The following is an 18,864-nucleotide window of genomic DNA, read 5'->3' as shown; positions in this document are numbered from 1 at the left end:
TCATGGTTCAGTTCTTCCCCATCGCTGCCTCTGAAGCGCAGTGCATGCTCATGGCCATAGGTAGCGGTGTGCAGCCAGGCGGCGGAATTGAGGCAATGGTAGGCAAAAGTCTGCTTCGCTGTGGCACTCAGCAGTTTGAGGAAGGTCAGCTGGACCACGTGGATTGAAGCGCCGTCTGACCCACTGTAAGAGAACTGGGGAAGAATGGAGAAATAAAATCAACTTAGATCAAAACACAACAGATTTATTCAAGCGTGGCTTTTCTAAGCAACTTCACAAACGAATGGACACCAGTGTAAAAGAGGAAAACTTTTAAAGATCGCAGCGAAAAAAATATGAAAACTTCACTAAAAAGCAAGTTCAAAAGGATGAGACTTTTGAACTTTTTTTTCCCCTCTCCAATTGTATCTGGCCAATTATCCCACTCTTCCGAGCCATCCCGATCACTGCCCCCCCCCTTCTGCTGATCCGGGGAGGGCTGCAGACTACTGCATGCCTCCTCCGATACATGTGGAGTCACCAGCCGCTTCTTTTCAACTGCCAGCGAGGAGTGTCACCAGGGGGACATAGAGTAACAGGGGATCCCCCCCCCCCCGAACAGGCTCCCCGACTGACCAGAGGAGGTGCTAGAGCAGCGACCAGGACACATACCTACATCCGGCTTCCCACCCACAGACATGGCCAATTGTGTCTGTGGGGATGCCTGACCAAACACGGGGATTCGAACCAGCGATCCCCGTGTTGGTAGGCAACAGAATAGACCGCCACGCCATCCGGACGCGTGACTTTTGAACTTGCTGAGCTGAGAATGACGAGGCAAGCCTGAGCAGCTCAGATCTCCCACATTGTGGCTCATGCTTATACACATCGTGTGCAAGCTACTGTGTAAGCATTAATTAATGCTCAAATGCACACGTCCATGCACACGTGCTTACCCATTCATACATGCACATGTGCCACGCATGCACACACGCACACACACACACACACACGCACACACACACCGCCAACTGCTGTAGCAGGTACCTGTTTTCCTTTCCTAAAGCTACTGTACCAGGTGCCTGGTTTTTCCCCTTTCCAAGCTGCAAGCTTCACCTGAAGGCAAACCACAAAACATATGAAAAACATCCGCAGACTGTGCATGTGCTGTATAATTGGGTAATTATTGATCTGTTTCACGGAGGCTTGTCAGTTACACAGACACACTCTGCCCAGTTATCAAAAAATTACACAGTATCAAATCACTTTTGCTATTTATTGATTGGCGTGTTTGTGTGCATGTGTGCATCTGTTGAGTGCATGAGTGAACTAACCGACTGGAACTTCTTGTCTGGGTACAGACATGTCTCTCCCTGTGCAGTGAAGTTACAAAACACTTTGAAGGAGTCTTTATGGCAGCCCTGGTTTGGATCTATCCAGTACTCGCCTACAGAGAAGGCGTAAAGGACAAGAAAGGGGGACGCTCGTAAGTCTCTATAATGATAATAACAACAGTAATCATCATCATCATCATCATTACAAGGAACAGACAGGCATGGCACAAAACAGACAGAGCTGGAAATAGATAACTTGAGAGATATCAGAAGCAAGGATGACTGCGGGAAAAATCTGCCTGACAGTCAGATAGATAGAGAGGGATTCAGAAACAACAAAAAGGCCAGAAGTCAAACAAACGGACATCCTGAGAGGCATACTAACACAGTACCATCAGGTAACTCAGGTCTGAGCAGGTAAAGCTCCTTGCAGGTGCGTGCAGGGCTTTGGTAGGTCCCCAGGGGGTTCCTGAGACCTTCCACCTCTGTTCTCATGGAGGACAAAGAGGCGAACACCTCCTCCATGCCTGGCCCCTCCTCCTCCCTCATCCCCCCTTGCTGCCCAGCCTGGTCTGCTTGCATCCACTCCTCCTTTCCCAATTCCTCCTCCTCCTCCTCTTCCTCCAGGGTGGCACCGTCCACCGAGAAAGGATTTCGCCTCCTCCTGCCTCGCTCTGGCAGCTCTGGCAGAGATAAGATTGGTAATGCCGGCAGGCCCTAGGGGAGGGCAGAAGGGAAAGTAGAAAAGGAAAGCAAAGAAGGGAACAGAAGAGCAAAGACGTGTAGGGCGCAGGTGAGGGAGAGAGGGGGGAAGAGATGTAAATGGAAGTGACAGATGTAGATGATAGAGAAGGAGACGAAACATGAAGGGACAGATATAGATAATGAGCAAGAGGAGTTAAAAAAAGCAATGACAGGATAACATAGATGACGTTCCTATGGCTAAATTGTAGATGAATTATAAGTTTTGGAATCTATCAGTACTTGTACGTATAGGACTCACTGGTGGTCCTGGGGGGCCTGCTGGCCCAGTGTCTCCCCTGGGACCAATTGTGCCCTGCAGACAAGTGCATACACACACAGATACACACACACACACACACACACACACACACACACACACGCACACATGCACATAGGCATGCACACACACACACACAAGCAATAAATCAACCAATGGAGGCTGAAGGGGTGTGAAGGTCTGTTAAATGGCAATGTTTGGCCCATGCTCGACAGTATGAATAAGTTCGTTTTACAAGCCACAGTTACCTGATTTCCTTTAGAGCCTTTTGGACCGACGGCGCCCTGTCAAATTTGTTATGAAGTCAGACACAAAGACAGACAGACATGATGAGTGATGACCCCAATGCCAGCAGTGACTTGTATGTTGATGGTGCATCTAATTGTAGGTTTATTCTGTATACTTACTGATAGGCCTGGAGGACCAGGGGGGCCGTTAGGACCTGCAGGGCCAAGAATACCCTAAAACAAAACAGACAAAAAATGACTATGTGGCTGTGTTTACAGGACGTATTGCAAGGTAGCCTCCTTTGGGACAGTAAGAGTCTGGGTACCAGTTTTATATAATAAAGCATACTTTATAAAGGGATTATGAGGTTAATAATTACTTTATTAATTGTTAATAACTCATTCATTAATGCATTATTGATCAGTAATAAGATGTTATAATGCAATAATAAAAATACTTTATGGGTTGCCCATTTGGGAGCCCACATTTTATCAATACACAAGAGTCTCCATTGACATTGTCCTGGAAACCAGATAACTAGCGAGGACAACTGATTCACATTCTCAGTGAGCGGTGTACAAATAACACGACTTGAAAATGTGTAAATAGTTTCACACAGTGGTGATGGCAACTAATTACAGAGGTTAGGTTTAGGTTTGAGGTCACAAGAGAGGCTGCCTTACAATGGTTCGCAATCTTCATCAATCGTGGTTTCTGAGAGAAAGCTCCAAACCTGGCAACCCAAAATAATCTTTTTATTAATGCATTATAACTTCTTATTACTGATTTATGGTGCATTAATTAACATACGCCTTTTTGTAAAGTGATACCAGATTCTGTTATTGCACACACTTGACCATGCAGATGACTTTGAATGGCCCTGACAGTGTCAGATATTTCCGTTTCATCTGGCCTACCTCATCTCCTTTGGGACCCTGTAGTCCCTGATTCCCTGGCAGTCCTCGATCTCCTTTCTCTCCCATGTCCCCTGGTGGCCCTATCAGTCCAATAAGTCCGCCGTGGCCCTGCACAGAAATCACACCGCCAGTCGCATTATAAACGTCAAGCTTCAGGTCATGGTCTAGGTGTGTCTGTACATGCTTGTGTATGTGTATATGTGTGTTGTGTGTGTGTGTGTGTGTGTGTGTGTGTGTGTGTGTGTGTGTGTGTGTGTGTGTGTGTGTGTGTGTGTGTGTGTGTGTGTGTGTTTGTGTGTGGCAGGGAGGAGATGTTTCTCACCTTGTCTCCCTTTCTGCCTGGGTCTCCCTTGAGCCCTGGTAATCCTGATGGGCCCTGGAAACAAGAGGTCACGGCTAGGTCAAACACTTCCAGTGTTTACTACAGAGGGTGAAGTTTCCTCCTCAAATACATTGGGACAAGTAGTGCAAGCACTGACAAAATATGTCATATAGATTTCCTCTCGTGTCAGTTAGTACTCAGTCCTAAGAATTACACAACATTTTAGCTTAACTTCAAATATTATGTATTACTTCAGACAGTGATGTCAGACCAGGACCAGTGGCTTTGTGTTAAGGAGTTGAAAACAACTGAATGTTATGTTGTGAGGTCATCTTACCATTGGGCCAGGTGGTCCAGTCTGGCCAGGTGGTCCATTTAAACCCTGCTCCCCCTAATAGCAAAAAGACAGATATAGAAACTGAAAATGAACCGGAGTTCTTGGCTACACAGACCTGTCTTGATTTTTGAATGAAGTTAATAACTCTAATGGTTTCTTTTCAGATGAGGTTAAGGTCATGTGACTTACCGCAGGACCGGGAATCCCTCTTAAACCCTGAGGGCCAGGATTCCCAGAGTTTCCCTGGGCTCCTACAGGCCCCGTCTTTCCAATCAGGCCCTCCAACCCAGGAGACCCCTAAGGCAGACAGAAAAGACAAATGTCATCTGGGAAGTCTATTGATTTTTTTTTGGACTTTTCCCCCCCTTTTTCTCCCCAATTGTATCCGGCAAATTACCCCACTCTTCCAAGTCATCCCAGTCACTGCTCCACCCCCTTTGCCGACATGTGGAGTCGCCAGCTGCTTCTTTTCACCTGACAATGAGGAGTTTCGCCGGTGGGACGTACCTTGTGGGAGGATCATGCTATTACCCCAGTCCCGCTCCCCCCCCTGAACACGCACCTTGACCGACGAGAGGAGGCGCTAATGCAGCAACCAGGACACATACCCACATCCGGCTTCCCACCCGCAGACACGGCCAGTTGTGTCTGTAGGGATGCCCAACCAAGCCAGAGATAACACGGGGATTCGAACCGGCAATCCCTGTGTTGGTAGGCAACGGAATAGACTGCCACGCTACCTGGACGCAATCTATTGAATTTCAAAGTGACTTCACAAGCTTTTGTTTGTTGCCCTCACCTTTGCTCCTTTCATGCCCGCCTTTCCCTCCTTTCCTGGTTTCCCCAAATGACCCTAAAAAAAAGAAGACCATTTCAGACTATTCAAAGTATCTTCTCTCCTTTACAAGTATAGTTTTACATACAGTTCCACTTAAACATACACACATAAGCAAAGACATTTACAGAAGCACACACACACACACACACACACACACACACACACACACACACACACACACACACACACACACACCCTTCGTCCAGGCGGTCCGGGTGGGCCGGGTTCCCCTGAGGCTCCAAGCGGGCCCTGTGAAAGAATGACAATGTGATGACATAGCTCATCAGTCGGACATACTGTATAATGATAACACAACTGAGCTGGCTTGGCTCCTGAGCTTCTGAATGTAGAAATCTGGGCACAAGTATGTTTACTTTAATTCAATCCATACCAATCGATACAATTCCTGCTGATATTCACTCAGAGTACTTCAAGAAAGCCAACATTTTAGTACCTTTAATACTACACTGCTCAAAAAAATAAAGGGAACACCTAAAAACACAATATAGACCTCGATGAATGAAATATTTCAGCTGAAAATCTTTATTTATTAGACAGAGGAATGTGTTTAGAGCAAAATAACCTAAGAATGATCAATGGAAATCAAAATCATTAGCCCATTAAGGTCTGGATTCAGAATCATACTCAAAATCAAAGTGGAAAATGAGAACATAGGCTGATCCAACTTCTGTGGAAATTCTTCAAGACGATTCAAAATGAGGCTCAGTAGTGTGTGTGGCCTCCACGTGCCTGTATGCACTCCCTACAACGTCTGGGCATGCTCCTGATGAGACGACGGATGGTCTCCTGAGGGATCTCCTCCCAGACCTGGATCAGGGCATCGGTCAACTCCTGGACAGTCTGTGGTGCGACATCGCGTTGGCGGATGATACGAGACATGATGTCCCAGAGGTGCTCGATTGGATTCAGGTCTGGGGAACGTGCAGGCCAGTCCATAGCATCAATGCCCTCGACATACAGGAACTGCTGACACACTCTGGCCACATGAGGACGAGCATTGTCATGCATGAGCAGGAACCCAGGGCCCACTGCACCAGCATATAGTCTGACAATGGGTCTGAGGATCTCATCCCGGTACCTAATGGCAGTCATGGTACCTCTGGCTAGCACGTAGAGGTCTGTGCGGCCCTCCAAGGATATGCCTCCCCAGACCATCACTGACCCACCGCCAAACCGGTCATGCTGGAGGATGTTGCAGGCAGCAGAACGTTCTCCACAGCGTCTCCAGACTCTCTCACGTCTGTCACATGTGTTCAGTGTGAACCTGCTGTCATCTGTGAAGAGCACAGGGCGCCAATGGCGAATCTGCCAACCAAGATGTTCTCTGGCAAAGGTCAATCGGGCTGCACGGTGTTGGGCTGTGAGCACAGGCCCCAATTGTGGACGTCGGGCCCTCATACCATCCTCATGCATTCTGTTTCTCACTGTTTGAGCAGAAACCTGCACATTAGTGGCCTGTTGAAGGTCGTTTTGTAGGGCTCCGGCAGTGCTCCTCCTGTTCCTCCTTGCACAAAGGACCAGATAGCGGTCCTGCTGCGGGGTTGTTGTCCTCCTGCGGCCCCCTCCACGTCTCTTGGTGTACTGGCCTGTCTCCTGGTACCTCCTCCATGCTCTGGACACTGTGCTGGGAGACACATCAAATCTTCTTGCCACAGCATGCATTGATGTGCCATCCTGGATGAGCTGCACTACCTGAGCAACCTCTGTAGGTTGCAGATACCGCCTCATGCCACCTCTAGTGGTGAGGGCACTAGCAAAATGAAAAACTAACCAAAGATTGGCCAGAAAAGATGAGGACAGGCAAATGGTCTGTGGCCACCACCTGCAAATCCATTCCTTTTATAGGGGTTGTCTTGCAAATTGTCTAATTTCCACCAGGTGGAAATTAGACAATTTACCAACAGGTGAAATTGATTCACAAATCAGTGTTGCTTCCTAACTGGACAGGTTGATATCTCAAAAGTGTGATTGACTTGGAGCTACATTGCATTGCTTATGTGTTCCCTTTATTTTTTTGAGCAGTGTATTAAAGACAGTAGTATAATGTCACGGTGTGTAATTTATAGTGTAAGATGTAGGAGGCGCTCACAGATTTTCCTGAGTCTCCTATGTCACCCTTGGTCCCAGGCAGCCCATCCACACCCTGGTAAAGAAAAAAAGCTGGCATTGGGTACAAGCACATTTCTGGTGCACGTGAAGTTAAATTACTTTAACTTGAAATTGAAATCTGATCCTTCTCCATCACACTTTGGCATCAGTTAGTGTGTGAACAAGTTCTGAGAGAAAGGTAGATAAGTAGGCAGAGGAGGAAAAGGTCGTAAACTCACATTAGGTCCAGCCTCTCCTGGCTGTCCTGAGTCCCCTGGGAAACCTATGGGGCCCTGAAAGAAAGAAGGGAAGATTAGCTTTCTCAAAAGACCAAACGTTGACCATCATTCATAGTTTTATTTATTTGATTTTCTACCTGATACAGTTTATTAAAGCTCAAATCAGAGATTTTTCTCTTAAAGTGATAGTGACATCAAAATCTGAAAATTCCCATTGATAGGCTATGTTCCGATTTGGAATGTGACCACGGAAAAATTCGGTGGCCAAAACAGTGCGTCTGCGGCCACTCGAGAGAGTTCTGTGATTGACTGTAGATGGTGTCCAATGACAAATTGCGCGAGATGCTATAACACCACGGAGAAGCCATTCTTTCACCCCCTCCTGCTAGCTACTTGGCTTGAGTTTGTGCTATTTTGCTGAGACTTTATTATCGATCTTATCATCTAAATATCAATCATCTATCTATCTAACAGTTATTTGTATCATCGAACATATTATTCTCCAGGTTGTATTGCACTGCCGTGCCGTAAGCCTACCACCATTTTTTTCTTCAGCAAGTGACGAGCGGTACCGAGCCCCACCCACACGAACAGCCAGGAAGACAGTAGCCAATAGTTGTGAATTCATAAAACCACGCCTATTTTTGCTTACGAGTCAAACTCCCAATGTTAAAAAATGTGTTCAGAAAGGGCATGTCAGTCTCTCTTTAATAACAGTAATTTTACCCCATTTTTTCTCATTTTACCCCATGACCATGACGTCACGCTTCATAATATAAACTGGCATCTTTACTATTGTTGGAGATGAGCTCTTCATTGTCGCTGTTGACATTTTTGTTTTCTCCCCAACTGTACTTGGCCAATTACTCCAATCTTCCGAGCCGTCCCAGTCGCTGCTCCACCCCCTCTTCAGATCCGGGGAGGGCTGCAGACTACCACATGCTTCCTCCGATACGTGTGGAGTCGCCAGCCGCTTCTTTTCACCTGACAGTGAGGAGTTTCGCCAGGGGGACGTAGCGCGTGGGAGGATCACGCTATTCTACCCAGTTCCCCCGCCCCCTGAACAGGCATCCCGACTGACCAGAGGAGGCGCTAGTGCAGTGACCAGAACACACACTCAAATCCGGCTTCTCACGCGCAGACACGGCTAATTGTGTCTGTAGGGACGCCCGACCAAGCCGGAGTTAACACAGGGATTCCAATCGGCGATCCCCATGTTGGTAGGCAATGGAATGGACTGCTACATTTCCCAGATGCCCTCTGTTAACATTTTTGACCAGGTAGAAAAAACACTGGGGCAGCAGCAAAGATCCTACTCAAGCAGAAAAAGGATAGCAAGGTGATGACAATGTGGTGATGCTTCTGTTGCACAGGTAATTTACTATTTCTATAATCCACATTACTGCAGAACTGTGTTCTGATATAGTTTTGTGTGGTTTGTAATACATAACAGTGCTTCTGTTAGCTTTAGTTTAAGGATAACATATTTACATGGGGGAGGGGGGGACTGTTTACTGCTGAGCTGACAGCACACAAGCAGCAATGGCTGCTCTACCTTGTTTGTAGTTCTTGCTGCCAGAGGTAGGGACAGATTCGGGAAATCAGAGATTACAACTTTAAAACCCCAAAGTGAAATTTCTCTCTTTACCCTCTTTTCAGCCAAAGGATCCACCAGTTGTTGCAGTGTCCCTGAAGCAAATGTTATCATGCTAAAGGTTACATGACTGGTATGGTCGCATAAGGGATTAAATTTATGATTGAGGGACAACCCTTTTAACAACTATGCCATCCTATGTGCCGTTACTATAGAATATTATAGAATAGCATATAGTACAGTATAATATAGTACGGTATAGTATAGTATAGTATAGTATAGTACTGTAGTACTGTATAGTACGTTATTGTATAGTATAGTGTGGAAATTGTGTTCCCATCAAGTTTTGACGTTGCGATTAAGAGAAGTTGAATAGAAATGCAAGTTTTCTAAAAGAATATCTAAAATATCACCAAATGGTTATACGCTCACTTTTTGGTGGAAAAGTTGACATTTTGATAGTGATAATTTGTCAGAAAGAGTGAGGGAAACTTCTTTTTCTTTTAATTTTAGGCCATTGAGCTTTCCACTTTGCACAAAGGGCAACTGGTAATTCACTTTAATGCCAAGTCAGTGCAGTAAATTAAGTGAATGCCAGTGAATTAAAAACTTCCTGATAGATCGGAGGCAGCTGGTGAGGCTGGGGAAAATCACATCCAGCACCCGACTATCAGCACTGGCACCCCACCCCCACCCGCACCCCCCAGGGATGTGTGCTCTCCCCTCTACTCTTCTCCCTCTACACCAATGATTGCACCTCAGGTAACCCGTCTGTAAAACTCCTGAAGTTTGCGGACCACACAACCATCATTGGCCTTATCTGGGATGGTGACGAGTCTGCATATAGATGGGGTTGATAACAACCTGGATCTGAACATGCTCAAAACAGTGGAGATGACGGTGGACTTCAGGAGGAGTCCTCCAACACTGCCCTCCCTTACCATACCCAAGCACGGTGTGTACGGTGAAAATCTACAGATTTCTGGGTTCCACAGTCTCCCAGGACCTAAGGTGGGCATCTAACATAGACACAATCATCAAAAAGACCCAGCAGACGATGTACTTTCTCTGTCAGCTCAAGAAATTCAACCTGCCTCAGGAACTGTTGATTCAGTTCTACACTGCAATAATCCAGTCTGTCCTCCGCACATCCATCACTGTCTGGTTTGGTTCAGCCATCAAACAGGACAGGGACAGTTAAGTCTGCAGAGAAAATCATTGGTGCCAACCTGCCCTCCATTCAGGACTTATCCACCTCCAAACTCAGGAAACAGGCAGGCAACATCACTGCAGACCCATCACAACCTAGTCACAACCTGTTCCAACTCCTCCCCTTTGGTAGGCACTACAGAGCACTGTACCCCAAAACAACCAGATATAGAAACAGTTTCTTTCCGTGGGCTGTCATTCAAATGAACGCTTAACACTGTCAAATAAATCCAACCATCGTGTATATACTGCACTGTACATTGTACATATACTGGTACGCTCTGTCATGTCCATCTACCTCAGGCATGTATGTAAGTAACCTATTAACATTTATTTCAGCATCTCTGATATATTCTCTACACCATTGCACTTTATCACCTCTTATTTCACTTATATACACAAGGATTGACTTTAACAAGTGAAATCAGAATGAGAGTATCCTGATTCTGATTTCACCTGTTAAAGTCAATCCTTGTGTATATAGGTTTCTTTTTATTTTGTATATATAGATTTATTCCTATTTTTTATATATAGGTTTCTTCCTATTTTTTCTCCCTGTCAAAGGTTTTTTTTAGGGAGTCGTTCCTTATCCAATGAGAGGGTCTAAGGACAGGATGTTGTATTGCTGTTAAGCCCACTGAGGCAAATTTGTAATTTGTGATATTGGGCTATACAAATAAAATTGACTTGACTTGACTATATCTGAAGATTGTTGTGTTGTAGTGTTGTTATTCTATGTTAAGCACACTGGAGAGCCACGAAACCAGAGTCAAATTCCATGTAGTGCAAACCTACATGGCCAATAAACATGATTCTGATTGAGTAAAGATGAAGCCAAATGAAAACTTCCAATTATTCAAAAATAATGAAGACAGTCTAAATACATGTATTGAAATTAGATGATGCCAGACAGCCCCCTTAATTCAAAGGTGATTAAAAAGGGATGCTCTCTGTCATTTTTTTAAAGAGGAGGGGTGGCAAATCCTTGCACCTCCCCTCAAGTATCGTATCGTATCGTATTGTATCACATCGTATCGCATGGCATGGCATGGCATGGCATGGCATGGCATCATATTGTATTGTGTCATTTTGTTACTTAACGTATCGTATCATATACTGCATCTACAGCAATAAATACAGTTGAGTCATGATACAGAAGATATTGAGCAATGTTTCGAATCAGCCTTCCAGAGGTTCCTCACAGAATTGCCTTTGCCGCCATCTTCTCCTGGAGGCCCCTTAATTCCTGGAGGACCAGCAACTCCTGGGACACCAGTGTCCCCCTTCTCCCCCTGCTCCCCCTTCTCTCCCTAGAAGAGTAAGTGGAGAAGAGCAAACTGTAAAGACACGTAGGGTCGAGGAAATTAACAAGAGATGACACGTGCAGGATGGTAGGATTAAGATACAATATTTTTTTCGACAGTACAATACAGAAAAACAAATGAATGACTTAGAAAAAAAAATCTTACTGATGCTCCTGACAGACCAACTGCTCCTGGGTCTCCGGCTTCCCCATCCTCTCCCTAAGAGAGAACGAATGAGTGAGTGAGTGGGAGATAAGAGTGAAAGCAAGTGAGAGAAAGAGCAAGAGAGACCAGACGAGAGCCAGTTAGGATAGAAAGAGGTTAGCCCACAGATGTATTTCCCATCTTGCAGGTGTTGTGTCTGTAGCGTCATTACCTTCTCACCAAGAATGCCTGGCTGTCCTACCATCCCCGGTCTACCCATTGGACCCTAGAGGAGGAAAAAAGTATTATTTAAAAATGCAGTATTTATGTTCCAGGGACAGTGAACATGTGAATATGTGTACATGGGACTTACCTGGCCTCCGACAGGTCCTTGGGAACCTGCGGGACCTTGTTGTCCAGGGGGTCCCTAAAGAAGATAGATTACGAGAGATATCAGTTAGGAAGAGTAAAAGCAGTCTGTTGTCGCTTACATTGTATGTCTGATATCAATACACAGGCAATGGTGACATGAAGTGGTGATGGTTGAACCGATTTTGGCTCACCATAAGTCCCAAATGTCCAGTCTCTCCCTTTTCTCCTGGAAGACCAGGCATACCCTAAGAACACACACACACACACACACACACACACACACACACACACACACACACACACACACACACACACACAATATAAGATTGTTGAACTTGATTTTCCAACCAACTCTTGAGAAAGTTTCAACCTTCTGCAACGTCGTTAGTTTGTCCGTATTACCTGTAGTCCTATTGGTCCTTTGGAGCCCTTAAAACCACGTAGTCCCTCATCTCCTTTCTGACCATACATCCCTTGCTGGCCTCTGGGACCTGCTTCTCCATCCAAACCCTGGGCATGGATAAGAATAAAGAAAAGGGGCAAAGAGAGACAACAGGAGTTTAATTTTTCTTTGAGTAGTTTGTTGACCCTGATTGTTTAGTAGCGTTAGCTGACAGAAGGTCATATTATACACTAACTATCACTGGAAGGCTCAAGAATCTCTAAATGGACCATGTAACATTTAGCTGGTCACTGAATGTATCGCCCAAACTTCAAGCACTGATGTGACATCTAAGTAAATAAAAATGTTTTCCTTCTTCTTTCAGCTTGTTCTCCATTTCTCAGGGGTCACCACAGCAGATTTTACAGTTTTCATCGATACTCTGTGAGGGCACAGCACCAATGATGGCCATTGTTAACCCGGGCCTCAGCTGATCTCATATGGAACCTCGACCGATCCAGTATGGTCTTGTCAATCCGCATAATGATTTGGCAAAATTTTACATTGGATGCCTTTTCTGACACTACTACTAACTCTATGGACGGGGGGCACAGGTAAAGTGATGGATGCCATCCCAGTATTCATGGACTTGCACCCATGCCTGTCGCATTATCTAAGTAAATAAAAATGCGAATAGAAATTTGCAAACCCAGCTAAGAATTATGCTAAAAATACAGGTATGCAATCTCAGCGTGTAAAATGTGATTTTATAACCTAACTTTACAGCATCCGTCCATCCATTATATGAACTGCTTATCTTGCTCTCAGGGTCGTGGGGATGCTGGAGCCTATCCCAGCAGTCATTGGGCGGCAGGCGGGGAGACAACCTGGACAGGCCGCCCCCCCCCCACACACACACACACACACCCACACACACACATACACATACACACATACCTAGGGACAATTTAGTACGGCCAATTCACCTGACCTACATGTCTTTGGACTGTGTGAGGAAACCGGAGCATCCGGAGGAAACCCACACAGACACGGGGAGAACATGCAAACTCCACACAGAGGACGAACCGGGACGACCCCCAAGGTTGGACTACCCCGGGGCTCAAACCCAGGACCTTCTTGCTGTGAGGCGACTGCGCTAACCACTGCGCCACCATGCCGCCACAATTTTCCATGATTTCAATAATATTTCCAGAATATTTCAATCACTTCCAGGTCTTTTCCATGAGTGGAAAACTAGTTTATAAATTTCTAGGTTTTTCAGGGTGCATGGGAACCCTGAACATGGCTCCCCCTTATTTATGTTTACAAAAGGCTTCCCCAGGCTTAATATAAACATGCAACCTTCCCCCCCCCATGGCAACTTTTGTAGGGTAGGCTACTTGGTCATCTTGACCAGCTGAGCCCACCCTACCCTGCCTGTTTCAGAACAGGACCTGGTGATAACACTATGATGAGTAAGATTCAGTGAAACTCAATGACTGACTCACCGGTAATCCTGGGTGACCAATGGGCCCCTGACTGCCATGAGGCCCTGGGGGTCCCTGGGGATAGAGAGAGTGAGAAAGAGAGGGAGAAAGAAATAGGAAGAGGGAGAAAGAGCGAGCGAGAGAGGGAGAATGATCATGTCATGATCAGAGAAATGATGACAGTAAAGAGCAGAAAGTCAATGTGGGGTACTTCTCTAGTTAAAAACTCACTCCTTCCCCTTTGTCTCCTTTGCTGCCTTTCTGTCCAGGTCCACCGGTTTCTCCCTAAAGATGCATACAAAGAAGACCCAGTTTATCAACAACGTATAACAACACCACCATTCTCTGTCGCTCACTCATACACATACGCACGCACACACACACACACACAAATGACCTTATCCCCATCATCCCCCGGGGGTCCTGCAGGTCCTGTGACTCCAGGTGGTCCCACAGGCCCCTGATCTCCATCCTGCCCTGCTGGTCCAATTGGACCCTTATCCCCCTAAGACACAGAAACATAATAGCTTGTCGACGTGCGTAAATACTGCACACTAAAACACATACATGACCCAACAATTAAAAATGAATTAAAAGAACAGATGCAGACATATCTTAGTGCTGTTTTACAACAGCAATGTGAGAATTTGGTAAACCTACTGGCTCCCCTTTCTCTCCCATTGGTCCAGACCCACCAACTTGACCAGTCCGTCCAGGTTGACCAATGGCACCAACTGATCCCGGGGGTCCCCTTTCCCCCATCGCCCCCTGAGGACAGAGGGAACGGATCGATGGAGGTCTTATCATATCTTATTATGTCTTATATTATAATACTCTACTGATCCCTGGTCAAGGATCAACATCCTTGTTGTATGTACTCCAGGATGTAGGATCCTGGTCAAGGATCCTACATCAAGGATCGACTCTGAGCCCTTTCTTGTTTGCAATGGTGATGGACAGGTTGATGGATGAGATCAGGCAGGAGTCTCCGTGGACTATGATGTTTGTGGATGACATTGTGATCTGTAGCGAGAGTAGGGTGCAGGTTGAGGAGAGCCTGGAGAGGTGGAGATATCCACTGGAGAGAAGAGGAATGAAAGTCAGTAGGAGCAAGACGTACACTATACAATTTTGCATCTATGTGTGAATGAGAGGGAGGACAGTGGAATGTTGAGGATGCAAGGAGTAAAGGTGATGAAGGCATATGAATTTAAATACTTGGGGTCAACTGTCCAAAGTAATGGGGGGTGCAAAAGAGAGGTGAAGAAGAGAGTGCAGGCAGGGTGGAGTGGGTAGAGAAGAGTGTCAAGGAGTGATCTGGGAGAGAAGAGTACCAGCAAGAATTTAAGGGAAGGTTTACAAGATGGTTGTGAGACCAGCTATGTTATATGGTTTGGAGACAGCGGCACTGACGAAAAGACAGGAGGTGGAGCTGGAGGTGGCCGAGTTGAAGATGCCAAGATTTGCAGGTTGGATGGTTTGGAGACAAAGCAAGAGAGGCAAGACTGAGATGGCTTGGACATGTGTGGAGGGGAGATGCTGAGTATATTGGGAGAAAAATGCTGAATTTGGAGCTGCCAGGGAAGAGGAAAAGAGGAAGGTGAAAGAGGAGGTTTATGGATGTGGTGAGGGAGGACATGCAGGTGGCTGGTGTGACAGAGGAAGATGCAGAGGACAGGAAGAGATGGAAACAGATGATCCACTGTGGCGACCCCTAACGGGAGCAGCCAAAAGTAGGAGTAGTAGACTCTACTGATCCCTGGTGGGGAAAAACATCAAAGTGCAAAGTCAGCTATAGAAAAGATTCCCTCGAGAGCCTGCTAGGATTTGGTGTTCTGCTCAAGGACACTTCAGCAGGGTGGGTGGTTGCTTTGGCTTGAACCTAGTCTTAAGTGGGTAAACTGTCTTTTTGTTCATTACAATGCCCTGCGGCCTCATAACAAAAACGTATAGCACAAAAAACTACTAAGCTTGGACACTATACAATTTTGCATCTATCTCAAGGGATTGTCAGGATCTAAAAGGGTTTGAAAGGCTTAAAAACTTGTTTTGGTCCTGTTTAGAGTGGTAGATGGCATGAATAAACATGACGCTGGAAACTATTTACTCAATAAAAAAAATGAAACAGGCTTTCATTTAAATAATGAAAGGTACTGAACAAAACTGTTTTTTAAGGCATTTGAATTTGAAAAGAGGTTACAAATAAGGAGCAACTCACCGTCTGTCCTTGAGCTCCAGTGGGTCCTGATCCTCCTTTAAGACCAGGAGGACCCTGGGAAAAACAAACACACATAATTTCTTAACCTTAATCTCTATAGTTGTAATTAAGTCTGTGTGTGTGTTTGCGTGATAGTGCGTGTGTGTGGATGTGGTACCATAGCTCCGGTAGCTCCTCTGCTGCCTCTGAAGCCTCTCAGCCCTGGAGGTCCACTCTTTCCAGCAGTCCCTGGGAGACCTGGATCACCCTGTAAGTCAATGACAGACAACCGGATCTACTGTCAAAACACATCCGAACCATGACAACTTTGTGTGGTGATAGGGTGAGAATGGTTGTGAGTGTGTATAAGCGTGGGTGCGTCCATGTACATTTGTAAATACACACCTTTCCACCTTCCTTTCCAGCCGTCCCAGGTAAGCCCTGTTCTCCGGGTACCCCTGGCGAACCTGGGTGACCCCTGTCGCCATTTGGGCCAGTCTCTCCAGATTTACCCTGAAATAAAGAAAATCAAAAAAAGGTCAAAACAAAAACATGAGCGTTCATCACAAAGTATACATCATGATATGGTGCAGCTTCAGGTTGCACACCTGTCCCAAAATCTCACCTGAGGCCCCACCACGCCTGATGGTCCTGGGGGTCCTGTCTTTCCTTGAAATCCCTGCACAAACAGAGAATGTGAATAATGGCTGTGCCAGTAGAGAAAAATACTTCAAAATACGTAGTATTTGTACCGAATTTCCTCGTTTGCTCTTTTTTTTGAGAGCTGCATTGGTGGAGGAACAGGCTGACGCTGAAACTTTTGAGTTTTGATGAAATCTGAGAGTCATAAAAACTCACCGGCTCTCCTCTCTGACCTGGATGACCTGGAAGCCCATCCTTCCCTCCTGGACCCTGCAAATACCCACATACAAACACAAACATAGCGTAGATACACACATGCTCACACACACAAGACTAACTGATGATTCACCACTGAACGCCTCAGTAAATATCAGGTGTCTGTGTTTTCACTCACAGTGGCTCCTTTTGGGCCTGACTCTCCATTTCTTCCTTGTGGACCTTGAGGTCCCTGATAAAACAATCAATCAATCAATCAATCAATCAATCAATCAATCAATCAATCAATCAATTAATTAGCTGTGTGATATATTAGCAGCTAAAAAACAAAAATCATACCCTCTCCCCAGAAGGTCCTGGAGGGCCATCATGCCCTGAAGAGCCCTAAAACAGAGTGAGAGGGACAGAGAACATGAAGGACAGATGGTTGGTAGAATGATATTTCTTAGATGGAGTGATAAAATATACCTCATTCATTTATAGTCAAAAGAGCTTCAGCACTTACTGCAGTGTTGAAAAATTACTGATGAGAGAGTGAGGAGAAAAAGCTGACCTTTGCCCCCGATTTTCCTGTTGGCCCTCTTACTCCTCTGCTACCTCTTGTGCCCTGCAGGGTGGAGGGGGTGGGGTACCATTATTTTTTGAGCACCTGTCTCTGAACAAACCCCACGATACCATAGACTTCCTTTAAATCAATAAAAGTACAGGTCTTGGGGCAGGTTTTTAAACGCAACACTCAAAAGGGTGCATGACACTTACATTAGGACCCCTCTGCCCTGCACTTCCTGGTTGGCCTGCAGGGCCCTGCATTGGTGAGACACAGAGAGACAAGCATCGATGGAGTGTAAGTAGGAACAGTCTCATCAGCATCATCATGAAGACCCCTACTCACTGTCTCACAACACTCACTTTCTTCCCTTTCTCTCCGAGAACACCCAGCGACCCAACAAAACCATCGGAGCCCTGTGGAGGAAGCAGACACACACACAAGGGGTCAGGTAATGCTTAACGTTTTAATGGCATGTACACATTCATGTTTAAATATCCTCACCTTGGGCCCCTGTCTCCCTGGATATCCTGGCAAACCAGGAACTCCCAATTTACCCTGAATGTGTGTGTATGTGAGAGAGAGAGAGAGAGAGAGAGAGAGAGAGAGAGAGAGAGAGAGAGAGAGAGAGAGATTTAACTCGTTTTACAAATGTTTTGCTCATTCTTTTCACTGATTGTAGACAGGTTTTTCGCATCACTGCACATGTTTATTGTCTAACAGACGCGCTTAGCACCTTCTCTCCCGCGATACCAACAGGGCCCGCTTCTCCTAGAGGCCCCATCTGACCCTTGGGCCCCTCAGGTCCGTCTTCTCCTCTGCTACCTGGAGATCCATTGTCTCCAGTATCCCCCTTCAACCCCATCTCTCCTTTGGCCCCCGGGAAACCATCCTCACCCTGTGAGCAGAGACAGAGAGAGGCAGATAGGCAAGAGAACAGACATAAAGTGCAGCCAAATTCTCTCTGAGTTTTATAGACAAACATAAAAACACAGATGGTTGTCGCTGAAAAACTAGGCATGGGGCATAGTTGACCTATTTGGTTTAGCATTTCCTGTGGGCAACACAAAGACTAAAGGCTAATTACGTGGACTCCACTCCCCATAGACTGTCTGCAACATTTCAGTCTCGCTCACCTTCTCCCCCTTGCTGCCTTTTAAACCTCTGATTCCATCTGCTCCCTGTCAAACAGTCATAGAACAAGAGAGAGTATTAGAGAGAGAAAGACTGAATACAGAAAACATGTTAGTCACAGAAAAGAGTTTGCTATGATTAACAGAATTTTTGTCATTCCGAACCGTTTCTAGTGAGAATTCCCATAAATTGCCGATAAAGACCAACTAGTGGTTAAAGCTGTCATTGGAAAATAATCATCTGCTTTTGCTTGATAACAATCACAGGTTGTTCTAGGCATAGCTTGGCTGTATAGCTGAACGGAGATTGAAG

At 45.8% G+C, this 18,864-nt stretch overlaps 1 protein-coding gene across 1 annotated transcript in view; it reads right to left on the bottom strand.

Moving 5' to 3' along the window:
• LOC130112911 (collagen alpha-1(XI) chain-like) overlaps positions 1-18,864 on the bottom strand; it is a 41,016-nt gene that overhangs the window by 278 nt on the left and 21,874 nt on the right. Inside the window, exons 28-65 of the mRNA XM_056280433.1 lie at positions 18,555-18,599; positions 18,155-18,316; positions 17,923-17,976; positions 17,781-17,834; positions 17,631-17,675; positions 17,425-17,478; positions 17,211-17,255; positions 17,050-17,103; positions 16,872-16,925; positions 16,639-16,692; positions 16,419-16,526; positions 16,192-16,281; positions 16,035-16,088; positions 14,477-14,584; positions 14,214-14,321; positions 14,048-14,101; positions 13,838-13,891; positions 12,350-12,457; positions 12,139-12,192; positions 11,949-12,002; positions 11,808-11,861; positions 11,597-11,650; positions 11,330-11,437; positions 7,325-7,378; positions 7,087-7,140; positions 5,172-5,225; positions 4,938-4,991; positions 4,328-4,435; positions 4,139-4,192; positions 3,802-3,855; positions 3,480-3,587; positions 2,742-2,795; positions 2,583-2,618; positions 2,317-2,370; positions 1,701-2,030; positions 1,314-1,421; positions 1,027-1,095; positions 1-194 (exon numbers count right to left, since the gene is read on the bottom strand). The exon at positions 1-194 is cut by the window's left edge and continues 40 nt beyond it. Of these exons, the coding sequence (XP_056136408.1) occupies positions 1-194; positions 1,027-1,095; positions 1,314-1,421; positions 1,701-2,030; positions 2,317-2,370; positions 2,583-2,618; positions 2,742-2,795; positions 3,480-3,587; positions 3,802-3,855; positions 4,139-4,192; positions 4,328-4,435; positions 4,938-4,991; positions 5,172-5,225; positions 7,087-7,140; positions 7,325-7,378; positions 11,330-11,437; positions 11,597-11,650; positions 11,808-11,861; positions 11,949-12,002; positions 12,139-12,192; positions 12,350-12,457; positions 13,838-13,891; positions 14,048-14,101; positions 14,214-14,321; positions 14,477-14,584; positions 16,035-16,088; positions 16,192-16,281; positions 16,419-16,526; positions 16,639-16,692; positions 16,872-16,925; positions 17,050-17,103; positions 17,211-17,255; positions 17,425-17,478; positions 17,631-17,675; positions 17,781-17,834; positions 17,923-17,976; positions 18,155-18,316; positions 18,555-18,599 (3,014 nt within the window). The remainder of the gene's footprint in view (positions 195-1,026; positions 1,096-1,313; positions 1,422-1,700; positions 2,031-2,316; positions 2,371-2,582; positions 2,619-2,741; positions 2,796-3,479; positions 3,588-3,801; positions 3,856-4,138; positions 4,193-4,327; positions 4,436-4,937; positions 4,992-5,171; positions 5,226-7,086; positions 7,141-7,324; positions 7,379-11,329; positions 11,438-11,596; positions 11,651-11,807; positions 11,862-11,948; positions 12,003-12,138; positions 12,193-12,349; positions 12,458-13,837; positions 13,892-14,047; positions 14,102-14,213; positions 14,322-14,476; positions 14,585-16,034; positions 16,089-16,191; positions 16,282-16,418; positions 16,527-16,638; positions 16,693-16,871; positions 16,926-17,049; positions 17,104-17,210; positions 17,256-17,424; positions 17,479-17,630; positions 17,676-17,780; positions 17,835-17,922; positions 17,977-18,154; positions 18,317-18,554; positions 18,600-18,864) is intronic.

The sequence above is a fragment of the Lampris incognitus genome, chromosome 5 (assembly GCF_029633865.1).
Source record: "Lampris incognitus isolate fLamInc1 chromosome 5, fLamInc1.hap2, whole genome shotgun sequence".
Classification (NCBI taxonomy): domain Eukaryota; kingdom Metazoa; phylum Chordata; class Actinopteri; order Lampriformes; family Lampridae; genus Lampris; species Lampris incognitus.
Note: the sequence above shows the minus strand (reverse complement) of the source record. Positions and strands in the feature narration are given on the sequence as shown.